At 30.8% G+C, this 16,648-nt stretch overlaps 1 protein-coding gene across 24 annotated transcripts in view; it reads right to left on the bottom strand.

Moving 5' to 3' along the window:
• RIMS1 (regulating synaptic membrane exocytosis 1) overlaps window positions 1-16,648 on the bottom strand; it is a 695,397-nt gene that overhangs the window by 191,846 nt on the left and 486,903 nt on the right. For 7 of the 24 annotated variants that reach the window (XM_031964658.1, XM_031964628.1, XM_031964646.1 and 4 more), the window contains 6 exons: window positions 14,432-14,503; window positions 7,351-7,507; window positions 5,996-6,121; window positions 3,700-3,762; window positions 1,129-1,206; window positions 126-215 (listed from right to left, as the gene is read on the bottom strand). In XM_031964658.1, coding sequence (XP_031820518.1) covers window positions 126-215; window positions 1,129-1,206; window positions 3,700-3,762; window positions 5,996-6,121; window positions 7,351-7,507; window positions 14,432-14,503 — 586 coding nt within the window. Of the gene's footprint in view, window positions 1-125; window positions 216-690; window positions 802-1,128; window positions 1,207-3,699; window positions 3,763-5,995; window positions 6,122-7,350; window positions 7,508-14,431; window positions 14,504-16,648 lie in introns of all 24 variants that reach the window. The other 17 variants (XM_031964641.1, XM_031964634.1, XM_031964633.1 and 14 more) reach the window with 5 other exon arrangements.

Here is a 16,648-nt window from a genome sequence, read left to right on the forward strand (position 1 = left end):
GTTGACAGGTATCAAAGCAGACATGAGTAAACAGACATGTAAAAGCTTCACTTTGAACGAAATCATTTGATTTTAAAATCACCAGTACAGATGACAAGAAAAGAAAAAAAATCTTTATTTTATACCTTTCTCGTTCTGGTGAATGCAAACTAGTATCTGGTCTCAAGCAGTTGGTACTAGCACTCCTAGCCCTGTCAAGGGAGGGCTGTAGTTCACTAGTGCCAGTGCATTGCATCCAATGGTAGAAGAGAAAGAAAAAAGAAAACAAAGAAAAGAATACCATGTTAGATAGTAAATCATAAAATAATGTTCTCTTCATATAAGATGTAGAATCGTCATGATTCAATTAATAAAGATGTAAAAGAGCTGACTGGATGACAGGCAAAAATTTGTTTAGAAAATAAAACTAAACAAAGATTATGCTTGACTGTTTTGCATAATTGTTTTAAAAAAAAGTTTTTCAGACTGAAAATGAGAATAAACAATACTTCCTCATGGAAAATTCGCAACAGGAAGCACTAAGACAAAATGTCTACAACTTCATTACTAATAAACAATGCCACACCAAAACAAAATGAAGGACATCAGAGGAGAAATCACTTTACAACTGAACTAGAACTATTGGACTTGTTAGAATATACCAAATCTTGTTGGACTTACAAAGAAAAAGACACTTCCACTTCCTCTTACTTATCCAATATTTCAGGAAATCTCAATTCTTGTGTATTAAAACAATCATCAAGAAGAGAAATATCCTGTCTAACCATTGATTGGATCTTAGCACATGCAGGCAGAGCTGAGCTTCATAAATTAAAATGATTTAAAAGAAAAAAAAATCAGTCCTATATTCAGGAACAAAAACATGACACAAACACATCAAATAAATTACAGAAAAGAAAAGAGGCAACTAGGATTTGGATATTTAGGTAGATTTTAGTCACAGGATGATTCTAGTCAGTGCTAGCTGCATAGCTTTATGTAATTCTGGTTTAAACTTCTATATGTTTATTTTATGGATAAAATTTTAATAGAGAATTTTAATGCATTATATTTTAGTCTTATTAGAATTTATACTTCCTTATTAAGAGGACTTGTGTGAAAGAGTGAAACCGCTGTTATGTCTCTTACCTGTGAATATTCCAATGACTGCCATTCTCTATTAAAGGCATCTTGGATGGCAAAGTTTTATAGTGCCTAACAGAATGTCTGTAATGGCGTAACACATAAACAAGTAGGAAACAGAAAAATACATGTGAAGCAATTTTTACTAGAGTTTTAAGAAATAATATTCATTTTTTATAGAATTGTTATGTTATTCATGAAGATGTTTTTTACAGTATTCTTTTTCTTTCCCTTTCCAACCCATCCTGCAGGTTCCCCAAGAGATAACCTAAAAGCATTTAAATGTTCAAATTCAGTAATCATTATGCTAAGACCTTAAGATTAGTTTATTGTAAATGTTTAAATGAATAATTTATTCCTTCAAATTAATATAGATTTGTCAATCAGGTTAATATATAAATTATTTTTATTCTTAATATAAAATACTCTTTTAAATATTATTTTAATAGTAGTAATACACTTATAAAAGTAAATGTTCATTGATGGAGGGGTAATTGAAGTATTCAGATTTTTTATGTGTTTATTTCTTCTTGCCAAGGTGGTGTTCATAAAAGTCAAAAGTACTATTCAAAGGATGATGAAAGAAATGGTCAAGGGGATAAGATTAAAGAAAAGAGGGAAATTTACATGTGAAAGCCAAGTTAAATAAAAAAATAGGCATCTATCTTTTGTATGTATGTACATGCATACATATATGTTTGAATATTAATTGCATTTTACATATTAGTTGTGTATATCATATATATTTATATAAAGCATGTATTTCCAGTATACATGGAAAAGATCTTGAATGCATACTTTTATGAACAGTGTGCATGGGCATAGGAATGTGTGTATACAGGCACACAAATATATGTCATTGCTTCCTCACAGTTCCAGCAATTTAAATATGAAGAAGAAATGGGATTTTTGAATGTTTGGGACTAACATGAGAATGTATGTATTGTTGAAGTATTTTGCTGTCATTGAAAAACAGATGGCCAATAAAGGGAAAAGTAGATACTGGTTGTGGTTTCTTTTTTATTTTTTCTTGTTGTGTTCAATTTTTGGTCACATAGGCTTCACTACAGTATCTTCTAGCAGCCCTGATAGGGAGAAGATGAAAGCATGATTCTCCAAAGTACAAAATTAACCATATTTTAAATATGGTGTGTGGGCATCATGTGTATATGTATATGAATGAATATATATATATATATATATATATATATATATATATATTGTGTGTGTGTGTGTACATGTACCTACAAACTAAAATTTAGGAAATATAAAATTAACTTATTACTGATGTCTAATATCAGAGAATTTTAAAGAATTTTCAAGACAATGATTTTAAAAACAATATGTTATAATGTAACTCAAAACACCTTGTACTTTGAATTTATTTGCTTTCAAATTAAGAAATGCAGAAAGATCTAATTATTATATTTAGTCTAATAATACCACATTATTAATAGGTAAATTAATGTTCATGTAAGAAAATTTTTTGATTTTTATATGTCTTTACTATTAAAATAGTAAACTACATTAATTAAAATATCAGTTATAGAAAAGAAGACACATAAGAATATGGAATTTTTTAGTTAAACAATTTTGGGGTTTGTCCCCTATGCATTAAATCTTAAGTTCCTTTTTATATCTCCCTAATGATTGAATAACTTTAGCTAACTTTTTTTTTTATTTAGAATGAGGTTAAAAGAAAAAAGTTTAAAATTTAAAATGATATACATCTGTATAATTAATCTGTCAACAGTGAATTTTGTGATAGCTTCTTGTAAATAAGACTAGTAATGCCTAGTTCTATACACATTCAATTTTTTCATCTCTACATTCTCTTAATAAACTTTTGGAGAAATGTATTTAATGGAAATTTGTGAGGGAGGTCAGTGTCATTTATATTATGGCTATCAGACCAAGAATTAAATATTAGATCTTAAACTTTAATTTAGAGTTAAATATTATTTTCCTTCTGTGGATTTCAGTTTCCTCATCTTTAAATAAGCATATAAGTGAACATTGAAATGTGTAACTATGGAATTTCAAAGCTGATAGAGATGTTAGGGAAGTTCTCACTTGATCCTTCAATTTTCAGATGAAGAAACTGAAGCCCAAAGAACTTAAATGGCTTGTCTATAAACTCAAAAGAAGAGAAAAATAATGGAAAGGACAGGTTCATTGAAAATAAACAAAACAAAAATAGGAACATATTTTTAAATTAAATTCAAAAGCCAAGCAGCATAAAAGACGTTCATAAAGACATAATCATATTGCCATGCATTGGATACCATTTCTCCAGTGACTAGAAAGGCAATATATCTCACAAGATTATTTAGTATGTTTTACTGCAGTTGTAATAACAGTTGTAAAGGGATTTAGCAGTCTCTGGCTTTTTATTACAAGGAAACCAAAAACTCTGCCTAATAAGTGATTGAGAATATATTTGGAACATTAAGATGAATCAGAGTTTGGAAAATTATTTATCTATCTGCAATAATATGAATTAAGGTGTTAAAGAGGTAGATAAGATATAAAGAATCTAATCACAAAGAGCCATGGTTACCAAATCCCTATATTTACCTGGTCGTATGTAGGCACTCTGCACTTCGTCCTCGTTTTGCTCTGGGCAGCATAAGAAGCTCACTGCACAGACAGGATGAGGGATGAGTGAAACAGACACAGATAATGTGGCATTAAATGACATGGGGGTATGCCAATGATATGACAATGGAAACATAAAAAAGGAGGGGAAGAAACCAGATAGTCTGCACTGGTATATTTGCTTGTGAATGTTAAACCAAAAAAATAATAATAATAAAAATGACAATATTTAAAAATTTAAACCATGAACTATAAATTCAACATTTTAAATCCTATCAGTTTGTCACTTAATTGCATATTTTGTAAAATATTGTTTCCAAAACGGAAAAACCATGAACATTTACTAGGATTTTAACAAGATGAATTATTACTTTTTACAGCACTTATAAATTTGGCCTTTTCAATAAAAAAGGAGTATTGAAACTCCAGTTTTCTAAAATTCAGAATATACCAGCTTTCTTTCCTTCCTTCTTTCCTTCCTTCTTTCTTTCTTTCTTTCTTTCTTTCTTTCTTTCTTTCTTTCTTTCACAGCAGCACTGCAAACTCAAAGCATTATTACATTTCTTAATAATTAGTAAAAATGTATTCCGATGAATAAGAATATCTTCTACTATCAAGTAAAAATTGATTATGTTGAATATACTGATAAATATGCCACTTTATTCTTCACTTGTCTGATAATTTAGCATAATACCTATAACTGAGTTAATGATGCCTGGGTAGATCTCATTTATAAGAGTACTTGGTTACTTCTCATTCCTCATATCCATGTTGGATTTAGGATTGTTCTTTTTTTGTTGTCTGCTTTCTACTATAAAATTAAGGAAATACTACTGACAGTAATGATGTAAGGATTAACAAATGTTAAATAAATTCAGATTCTTCTTATACTAGCAATCTCTCACCTAAAAGAATGTAGGAGAGGGGAAGAATAGAAATGAAAGATAGTGAAAAAAAATGTAATTAATCCACCCCAGAACCACAAACCCCAATTCTATTGACTAGGAAAATTGCAACTAGGAAAGATCAGAAAGCTAAACCATTTGTCAAATGTATATTCTTTATGCTTATACCCTCTAAACATTGATGAATACATTTAATTCCCCTCCATCCAAAAAAGGTTTAGCACTACCTCAATGGTGTACATTTTCCATGGATGTTTGAACACAGTAGTGTTATAACACAATCAAATGTTAGCTTTAGATTTGCTCAGCTATCATAGGAAGGGAAATGGTGAGAATCATAAGTGCCCTTGATTCAGACAGGATGAACAAAAGTCATAAACCACATTCCACAGTTTCCCAAAGCAAGATGGCTCATCATTTTGGTTCAGAACATATCTAATTTCAAAGACATATACTTGTTTCTCTCAAGAATTTGACATGAAGGTGAGAAATCATATAAAGAATGAGGAGCTTTCTTTTCACAGGTTTCCCTTTCACACCACTACAAAGGTCCAGAATCTCTTTTGTCTTACAAAAACAAACAAAAATCCCATCCTTCTTTATTGTAAGAATTGTATTTAACTACCTGAATAATATAACTAAAATTGGTTTCTGAACAATATTGTGAATTCATAGCTATTGATTTCATATTGAATGGGAAATAAGTCATTATATTAGGGGAAACTACAATAAATAGGAGTGTGTGTGTGTGTGTGTGTGTGTGTGTGTGTGTTACTGTGTAAGTGGCAATAATTTGCTTCCATAGAATTGACTGTAAATTACCTTTGTGGGCAAGAGAGAATCTAATTTTTCACTTCCAAAGTGCTTTTTTGGGAAAAAAAATCATTTCAAGATCAACATAATTCAAAATCTCAATGTAAAGCAATTATGGAAATTTAATTTCTGATATAAGTGACAGCACTATTTTGACTTAAGAATCACTTCATTTTAAACATGTGATCCAAAAGAACAAAATGCTGGATAATGCACTTAAGTTACTTCCTGAATAAGTATTATTTATGCAAAAATGAAAACATAGATATTTAAGATTTTTTAAGCACCAGAAATTAGAAATTTGTAAGGAATAAGTAAAATCCCCCCCCCCCATGTTGCCAACAGTATGATTAGCAGGATATTTCTTATAATTGCTAGAAGTTCATATTCTAGAATACTGAATAGTGAAAATATTAAATGGAATATCTGTAAAAAAATATTTGTTTTGTTTTCTAGAATTATTAGCTAGACAACATTTTTACTCCCAAATATTTAAAGAATTTAAAGACATTTTAGTGTATATAAATAAACCATACCATAAAAGATAAATCAAGTACCTTTCTTGTTCTGATAAATATTGACTATCCACATCTCTGGATCGGAGATCAACTGGACTTCGGGAGGCATCATGGTGTCTGGTTGGAGAACGTGACCTTCTCACTTGATGAATTTCATCTAAACTCCTAAGAAATGTATAAAACATTCATATTTGACACAGTTTGATTTTTCTTCCATTGTTTCATTTCTTTATTTTTGAATGTTTAAATTTTCTAAACAGAGCAGACTAAGTGCAAAAGGATGAAATTTTTTCAGACATGTGGGCTGATATGCTCATTGGTATACCATATTAACAATATTGTTAGCTTGGCGTATATTTATTGCATGCTATGTGCCCAGCAAAATGAAGCAGTCCTTGATCTGAGATGATCTTTTCCTGAAGTAGATACATCATAGGGAAGCTGCAAAGGACAGTGGGAAGGGAATTGATGTTAAAATCTTGGCCTTGGTTTGAATCCTGGTTTTACTACTCATTTCCTGTGCGGTCTTTAACTTTCTGGACCTTACTTTATTTGTGAAATAAAAATATTAGGATACTTTACTTCTGAATTACATTTCACCACTATATTTATGGCCCTCTGGTCTCAAATATAACAGAATAGAGAATGAAAGGGTCAGAAAGTAGAAGAGTAATATGTTTCATTGTTTACCCAAATAGAATACAAGCTCCTTGATAATGGTGAGTATTTTTTTTATGTTATAGTGAAAGGTTGATGATTGATTTAATTCTTCAACCTTGCTAGAAAGTGTTTTCATTGAAATCTAAACAAAAAATATAATTCAAGGTTTAAACTCATGTGTGAATAGTAGTTTGCAATTTTTCTTGTCTATAAAGAGGCAAAATAATGGCATTTCAGAATTAGAAGAAATGAAATAGTATTCCACATATATGTGCTATATGTGTATATATATCTGTAAATATATATAATAAAGTACCTTACTATTTTTTTAAAAAATGTTTTAAAGTATTAACTTTGAATGGAACCGCCTAGATATTTTAATAATTCAAAATTTGCCTTCTACCCAGACTCATTATTATTCATCATTGCCCCCTCAGAGAAGGAAGGGTAACCAGAAAACAGAATGAAACACATATTGGACTTTGACCATAACTTCTTTCCCTTTTAAGGGAACTTGAGTTCCCTGATGAGCATTTCAAAGGACAGGGCATAAATGAATACCGCTATCATTTACAAAACTACTTAGAAGGTAACTCTTGGGTACTTTACCTGATTTAACGAACTGTTATTGTTTATTATTTTACATGTTGAAATAATATTTTCTTATGTGTACAAGTCATTAATTGCACTAACAATTCTGTTCTCAGAAACATTAGACCCTTGACAAATCTTACCTCTGTAATGGCACATTTGGTAACCGGGAACGGGGCCTGCCCTGATCGTCACCACGGTGAGGAGATACAGATCGTGAGCGGTGATGAGCTGTTCTTTGCTGTTCTGGCACAGTTAAAGTTGTAGATTTGCTTTCTCTGGTATTTGACCTATAACCTACTGGCAAAAATACAACAGAACTTAATCAATGAGATTCTCTGGAGGCAAACAGAACTTGGAAGACAATCGCTTGAAGAAGTTATAGCAAGATCTAGAACAGCCACTAACCTACTGCTAAAGAGTCTTAGGAGCCATGCAATTGGAATCCATTATTAGCATAATCTTACAATGTTAATAAGTATACGTACACATAGTGTCACATATACATGCATTAACACATATTAGAGCTAAGGTAAGGGATACAATGGAGGAACAGAACATAAATATGACAGTTAAAACTTCAGACATGATATACAGGTGGGGGATAGTTATGTTACTCCCATCTCATTTAATCAATGGAATTATTTTAATTGTTAGAGACCATGGAAAAGTACAAGTTATACTAATCAATCCTTAGGAGATCTCCTCCTTTGATTTTAATCTAATTTTAGTCATGCAAACAGAACATTCCTTATATCTTATATAAGAGAGTAAATGAATCTTTGTTGGATCTTTAAAATTGGGCTCCCTAATTAGCATGATAAAAAGTTGTCCAAGTAAGAGAAAAGAATGTAGATAATTATAGACATCTAACTTAATGGTGAACTCTGATTTTGCTTCAAACATTTTTTTTTTTTTTAATTTAAAGCTCGATTTGTATATTTCTACTGAAAACAGCACATCTGTATAGGTGACTAGTCAATTCCCAAAGGACTTGGGCAGGAAAATCTTTAATCCACTTTACAAACTAATTATAAAGTCTAATGGAAGACAATAGAACTATTCCATAATGATTTGTGCCATCACACAATGGTAGAAGAAGTAAAAAGATAAATGTACTTTTTCCTTATGCTTAATAAAATAAAGTTTTAACTTTTTGACTTGATCAACATAAGAAGACAATATAATGATTAGTTATGACAGTTTAAAGTAGATTAAAGGATTTCTAAAAGTTTTATTCTGTTACAGGGAGAATATAAAATTTCATGACATAAATGCACTTCTACATATTTAAATGTATTTCTTTGAAATATTTCTAATATGTTGAACTTCAGTATAATTTGGGAAGCTCAGGTATGTTATTTTCCTGATCTTTCAAATTCAATGCTAGATTCGTACAAAGTATTTACAGACATAGAATACCACTATTCCATAACAATGGATATTACCTATCTCTATCATACTTCTAGAAATCTAACAGCATATTTATCTAAAAATAAGCCCAGGAGATAGCATGTTCTACTTTTATTAGAGATCCCATTTTGTCACTCTGTGAAACAGTATTTACAATATATTTGATAACTATATATGGCAGGAGTGAAAGTTAATGTTTTTACTCTGAGTAACACAAATCCTGCTATAAAAAACTACAGCTAAAAACCATTATTTTGATAGTTTTGTATATGGGAAAAAAAAAGATAAAACTATCAATGTTGAATTCTATGATATATTTAGGAAAATGCAATAGCTGCCATTTATTAGGAAAGAAAAACAACCCCCTTTTTGACTTGATATCCTGCCAATTCACTTGTCACCAAAAAAAAAAAAAATACTTGTTTTTAAATGCCTGTGTTTTCTTTATTTTGCACAACATGAAACAAAATGCAATCATCTCACAGATAGAAGGATTTGAAAGAAATGGAATGTAAAATGCTTATTGAAAGGTTAGGAAATTAGATTGGAAGTATTACTTCAGGTATGTCAATGAATACTCATAAGGTTCTTCTTTTGATTTTTAAAATGTTTTATTATAATTAATTATATTAAAAATTAATGTTACTCATAACTTGCATGCACATAGCTCAGTATATGGCTGTAAGAACCCTCGATGCTAAAGATAGAAGACTCTGGGACTCTCATGCCTTCTATAGGAATTACCAGGCTCTGGCTGTTATAGTCTGATTGGCTCCAGAAACATCCTAAAGCTATGAAATTATATGGTGAGAACCTCAGAGTAAATTTCCAAATGTTGGAGCAAAGGAACCCAGATGGCATCTTCCAAGTCAGTGACTCTACTGAAAATATTTCAAGCCTCCCCAGATCATCAGGCTGAGGATTCTGTGGTACAGTTTCATTAAAGAAATATTAAAGTAATATTAAAACTATACTATTAAGAGGGCAATGTTCAATCAAAGAACAGCCACATCACAGACATTGTACATTATCTTACTATCTTATGAATAAATTAGCAAGGTAGAATTTTCAATATCATAGGGAAGCAAGTATAAATATATGAATGAATGTATATATATATATATGTATGCATGTATATTCTGTTTTGTTATTATGTGTTGCTATTATGAAGATTTTCTGTAATATCTTATCTGATGCCAAAAGGACATACATCAATAAAGTTTGTGGCTTGTCTAAAGATGATCATCTTGGAATACAGAAAAAAAGATCTTAGTGGGTGGGTTTTTCATATTTTTATAATTCTTTATATCTGTAAAATAAATGAGAGAAAATTCTAAATCTATAACGAATATATCATTTGTCTGCATTATTCAGGTAGTGAGGCATTCCTTAGAAGTAGATTTAGGATGCAGAAACTTATTACTTTAAAAATCGAAATTTTAGGTGTTGTTGCAAATATATCACATGAAACAGTTGACTAAACAAAATGTAATCTATTTTGAGTCAGCATTATAACCATCATACATGATGAACATTATAATACACTGATGACCTAACAGAATATTGAAGTGAGTAAAAGTACATCTCTCAGACCATATTATGCTAAATTATATGAGAGAATTTTATTTTTGCAACTTTTTGGTTTTCTCATTTTTCTTGAAGTTACAATCCTTTCTGTATCCTTTTATACACATACAGAGCTAGATAAATGCCCAGGGGACACATATCCCTCATGTTACAAATGAGGAAATTAAGCCCAGGGAAGTAATTTGAGCAATGTTCCACAAGTAACAAATATCACAGTTGAGATTTGAACTTTGGTCTTAGAATACCAGAAGTAGCATTCTTTCTACTGCAGCACCATGCCTTCCTCAGGACCTATGTAAATCTCCTTCAGATATCATTTCTGAATTTTCTGCTTTCACTCTATTGTCCTGGCTAGGAAACCAGACAATCAAACATTAAAGTAGTATAACTTTAGGAGATAACATAAAATGATAAGATTCAGCAGGCTAAATTTTGAAGATCAAAGGGATATTGCTATGATTCTTCAACAAAGTGTAATTTTATATAAGTTTTTTTCTTTTTTTCTTTTTAAATTCTTCTGTGTTTGCAAACCTGTTTTTGGACATTTGAGTTCACCAGAAAACTGAACTCCAGATAAATGGAATACCAGATTTATTTTTCATATTCTTAATAATTATAAATAAACATTGAAAATACTATATATAGATGATCAACCAAATAAATTGTCTTCTCATTAGAAGATGAAAAATTTTAATTCACATTTACAAGCTCAAGCTTATTTTTCTTCTTAATGAAAATCTGAGGGCAAAAAAGTAGGCTAATCTAGTTTCAGGAAGGGGATAAGCTTGGCGTCAGGAGCCCTGAGAAGTAAAATAAAAGGGGAAGAGGAGAGATTTGACCAGATATTTGGATTCACTGATCCTAAGCTGTTTGTCTGTCCCTTATAAGCAGGAGTTAAGGAAGACCAGTGGGACTATAAATCAAATCACGGCTGAAGGCCACATTGGAAGAAAACATAGTGCTGAGAGAAATGTGAAAGTCTTAGGCCTTCAGGGCAACTACATGGCACATTAGATAGAATGCCAAGCCTATAGTTAGAAAGCTTCATCTTCCTGAGTTAAAATTTGTCTTCAGATTTGAAGCTATATAACCCCAGGCAAGTCACTTAACTCTGTTTGCCTCAGTTTCCTCATCTGTAAAATGAATTATAGAAGGAAATGGCAAAAAAAACTCTATTATCTACACCAAGAAGACCCCAAATGGGCCCACAAAGAGTCAGACATGACTGAACAACAACTACATCAACTCTGAAAATGTGAGGTAGGAGCAAGATGTCCATCTAGAATAGTTCAAGGAAAAAAAAAATATCTTCATTACCTAGCAGGAAAGTTAGCAATTACAAATAAGACATTTGCTTCAAGCAAACTAAAATTAGTAGAGAGGAATGAATAAAAATAAAAGAGAGAAGACAGCCCAAAAGTTGGAGCTTCAAGACTTTCAGGAAGTATTAAAGAGAGATGAGTTTCAATTCAGGGTACAATGTTTGGAAAAGGCTTTGAACACCATAAGGGAAGATCTTTCAAATTCTGAGAATCAGCACAAGTCAATTGCTTCTTTAAATCAATGAATATAAAGAATGAGGCTAGAGATAAAATAAAATCTCCCTGTGAGTATCTAGGCAGTGTGGTTAAATAGGAAAAATGAATTCAAATCTTATTCCTACAAATTATACTGTGTGCCTTTGGGCTCATAGACAGGTATTAGCATTTCACACAGAGTATAAGTACCATTGCTCTCTTTTCCTTTTTAGGTTAATCTCTACTCTACTCTTACACACTAAGTGTTCCTAAGGTTCTGTGAGAGGCCCTCTTATCTTTTTCCTCTGTACTGTCTTTTTTGATAATCTCATCAATTCTCCTGACTCTAACTCTTATCATTATGCAGATAGCTCTCATATCTATCTATCATCTATCTATCTATCTATCAATATCTAGGGATAGTCTCTCTCTAACTTCAATCTTAAAACAACAATTATCTATTGGATGTTTCAAATTGGTCCTAGGGATCTTTTAAATTCAACATGTCAAAAATTGAATTTATTACCCTCCCTCAACTCATCCCTCTGTCAAAATTACCTATTTTAATTAGAGTTACTATCACTCTTTTAAATTACCAGTTTTATAAGCTCAGCATTTTCCCCAACTTCTTATTCTCTTTCACCTTATATATGTAACCAGTTATCAAATATTTCTCTCTTAATACGTCTATAACATCTCTCATCTCTCATCTCCAACTACCATTTTAGTTAAAGGCCCTTATCTTCTCTTGCCCAAATATTTACAATAGTTTTCCAATTGATATCCCTGATTGAAATCTCTTATCACTGTAATCCATTCTGTACATTTCAAGTAAAGTGATCTTCCTTCATTGCAGATATGATTATATCTTTCCCCTTCTCATTAAGCTCCAGTAGTTTTCTATTGTTTCATGTGTGTGCACGTGTGTCAGATATATACACACATATGTATATGCACATTCTTATGTTTAGCTTTATAAGATTTTTATAATATTTAAATAATAATATAATTTATAATAATAATAATAATAAATATTTTAAAATGTTTCACAATCTTCACAACCTGGCCCTAACTTCAATCTCAGTTTATATTAACTACCTCCCTCTTCAAGTTTTCCAATTATAAAAAGGTGAACTTCTACTCTAAGTAGAGTTTCATTTGACTGGGTAAGAAAAACTTTAAGACTGAGCAGAAACCATGGTCCTTAGTAGAAAACCATTCTTAGGTGGAGTGTAAGTACTCTCATTATTATAATAAAAAATAAATATGGATACTGTATGGCACAAAAGAAAGAGAACACTGACTGGAGGTAGAAAACTTTGTGTTGTCTCCCCCATTAAAATGTGGGTCCCTTGAGAGCAGTGGTCATCTCACCATTCTTTGTGTACCCAGCTCTTAACAAGTAAGCTTTTGCATCCTATTCTGTTTTATACCATATGATGTCTCTGGTTTTAATCTCTTCCATATTCGGGAAAATGCAGGATGGTGCAGTGAAAAGAACATTTATCTGGAGTAAAAAAGGACATGTGTTCTGGCCCTATTTTGACCTTTTCTACCTGTACAACATTGGGCAATTACAAATTAAAATAAAAAGAATAGATGGGTTGTAGGGTCCTAAAAGGCTTTAATTCTATAATACCAAATTCTTATTCCCTCATTCCACAAAAATGCATATTTCTCATGAGTATAATCAGTTAATTATTAACTATAGTAGAATTTATTTATATTTTGCATTTTGCTAAATAGAAGTATCTAGAAATATTTTTCATGCTACAGATGCACTCCTCTCAACTTATATGAATTTAAAGGAAATATACTAATAACAATAATAATAATGACTTACAGAAAAAATATTTTCATTTGATTCATCTATTTATTAAGATATCCAAAAACCCCACTAATTTTATGTTTAACAACAATATTTTCTATTTAAAAATTAAATTCATGGAATCTTGCACAAGAGGTGGAATAATAAAAATTATTCTTTCCTAATCTAATTATTAGCAAACTTCTAAATTTTTTACCTTTAACTTTTAGACTTTAATTTTACCTCTTTCGTGACCAAAAAATCAAATCTAAAAAAAAAATTATTAAATTGTGTCCTTGATAATGTCACAAACCATTACTAATTGATTCTAATGTTTAAAAATGTGTTGATTAAAAAAACTGATATAGTTTAAAAATATTTACACACTCAGAATGATAATGAATGAGTTACATAGGCAAAAAAGATATAGCCATGCCACATGCAATTTAATCTACTATCATGCATATTTTTCAGTATATTCCATGGAAGGCCACATTACTTTCAGAAACCTAGGAAGGAAAAATCATATAAAAAATCATACAAAAATCCCTGTACAAAATAAATGAGAGTGGAATTTTTATCAGTAAAATCAGCTGTATTCTTTGAAATAAAATTCATCTTTTCACTTATGCTTAGAGCATTGTGAAATAATTTAACTGGCCTCACTTATCTTATTTCTATGCAATAAATTGATGGAGGTGAATAAATGACAATGTTAATTACTAAATGTCCATCCATTTTCAACTGCCTAGGTACTTTAGAAGGAAAGTCACCATGGAATAATTAATACTGATTTTGCTAAAATACTATATTTTCAAATCAGCATTGGGGAGGAACCTGGGTTACTAGGAGAATAAGCCAAAGCACAAAGAAGCAGGGACATGCTCTGCACCTACGCACCTGGAGGAACTACTCCAATACCATCATCAACCTCATAATCTGAGATGTCACTATCAATGATTCGCTGAGATCCTGTACAACAGTAAGGCAAATACATACCTATGTATCTGGTTGACTTGTAAAATATAAAGGAAATGATCAGATTTCTTTATAACCCGACAGTGCTATCTATTGAAGTATTTAGAACAATACAATATAATATTTGAGTGATTTGTAATTTGGCACTGAGCCACATTTGAGTCTTCTTATTGCTTACCATACATGACACCCTGAGAAATAGCATGAGATCCCTTATATTCTTTTACTCATCATACCTATTGAAGAAATTCTCTTATAGTAGGGAGGTAAAGAATGGGGTGATTTTTAACAATATAACTCTTTGAATTTTGCATTTTAAAAAATTAATATGCCATAACAGAAAAGAGATAATAGCAGTATTGATGGTATCCTTTCCTCAAGATTCAATCCAAAGATTACCTTCTGCAGAAACTCTTTCCTTCCAGTTGCTAATGTTTTTCTCTTTCATGTTGCCTTCATATGCTCTGCATATATTATGTATACTTTTAGCCATTTCCATAATGTCTTCCACATTAAGGAATATGATTTCTCAGCAGGGATTGGTTTTTTGTTTGTTTTGTTTTTTGCCTCTGTTTCTACCCCCATTGTTGCTGGCATATAGTACAAGCTTTATAAATGCTTGTTGACTGAGTGACCGACTAACTCCATAATACTGTTGCTTTCTAAACAATAACAACAAAAATAAAATGCTGGCTAATGATAATTAGGCTCTAATGGGTCCCCAGGAAATTTTACAGAGGGACTAAGAAATGTAAAGATCTTTCTGTGTCATATTACCTTCAGGATGTTGGTGGGTCTTTTAATTTGTTTGTTTGTTTGTTTGTTTTCTGATCTAGATATGTAATTTCAATAGTGTGAGGAATTCTCAGTCTGGAAATTCCTCTCATTGATACAAAATAACAATAAGTTAAGAACTTTAAAGAGTTGTTTGAGAAGTACACTTTCATATGATCATATATCTAGTATCTGTTTGAGGCATATTTTTATTAAGTTCTTAATTCTAAGAGTAGCAGTGTGATACAATGGAAAGTCTGGAAGTTTTGGAATCAGATTACCTCACTTCAAATCCCAGCTCTGCCACTTAACCTGGGAAAGTCACTTAACATCTGCAAAATGTGGAATTATATTGTATAACCTCTGAAATCTTCTGTTCCACATTTGTGATCTTATGATTTTTTTTTATTCACTAGGCAATACTGTCTTCAGAAAATAATTACCCCGGGTAATATGAAAAAGGGAAATCATACTCTAAAAACAGCTGAGATCCATAGTTTCAAGAAGAACTCCCAAGTTTTTATGTTTAGTCATGAACTGTAGACTTCCCTCTGACTATGGAGATTTTAAAACTTATGATATATATTATAGAATGATAGATAGACTGTTGGAATCAGGAACAATTTATTTCAAATCTTGTCTCTGACATATATTAGTTATGTGACCCTAAAGAAGTTATTTAAACTCCCTCAAGCTCAATCTTCTACTCTATAAAATGCGGATAGTGATAGGATTTATTTCATAAGGTTATTACCAGGCTTATATGGAGATAATATATATGTACATATATAAGGGTTAAATAAATATGAACTATTATTATTAAAATTGATAATAAAGCACTTATTCATACCTATATGTAAAAAATGAGCAATATTTATTTACTTAAAGAAAATTTTTTCCTTAATAACTTTTATAAATCTACTTTTCCCACTAAATTTTCAAATGTTTACATAGTTTCTCAGCTAATTTTACTTAAAAACACATGACTGAAACAACTAAAACTTTATTAGTACTGTATGTATTTTTAAACTATCATATTGAGATCTGTAAGAGGGCCTAGAACATTAAAATTATTTAAAATGAATATATGATTATAAAAACCCCAAACAATTAAGAGGCCATCATATAACCAGTATAGTGCATAAGATAACATTATGCAGTTTTAAATTAAGAAAAAAAAAATTCAGATACTATTTAACTATCAAAGGTATAAAATTTGTTTGGCATGATTAAATGACGTTCCCACTAACTATCCATAAAGACATAAATAATACATAGATAGATAATTAAAAAAAAAACCAACCCCCCCAAAAAAAAATACTTGGGAAATCTTGCTACATTACATTCTAATCTTAATTGTATATT

Source organism: Sarcophilus harrisii, chromosome 4 (genome assembly GCF_902635505.1).
Source record: "Sarcophilus harrisii chromosome 4, mSarHar1.11, whole genome shotgun sequence".
Classification (NCBI taxonomy): domain Eukaryota; kingdom Metazoa; phylum Chordata; class Mammalia; order Dasyuromorphia; family Dasyuridae; genus Sarcophilus; species Sarcophilus harrisii.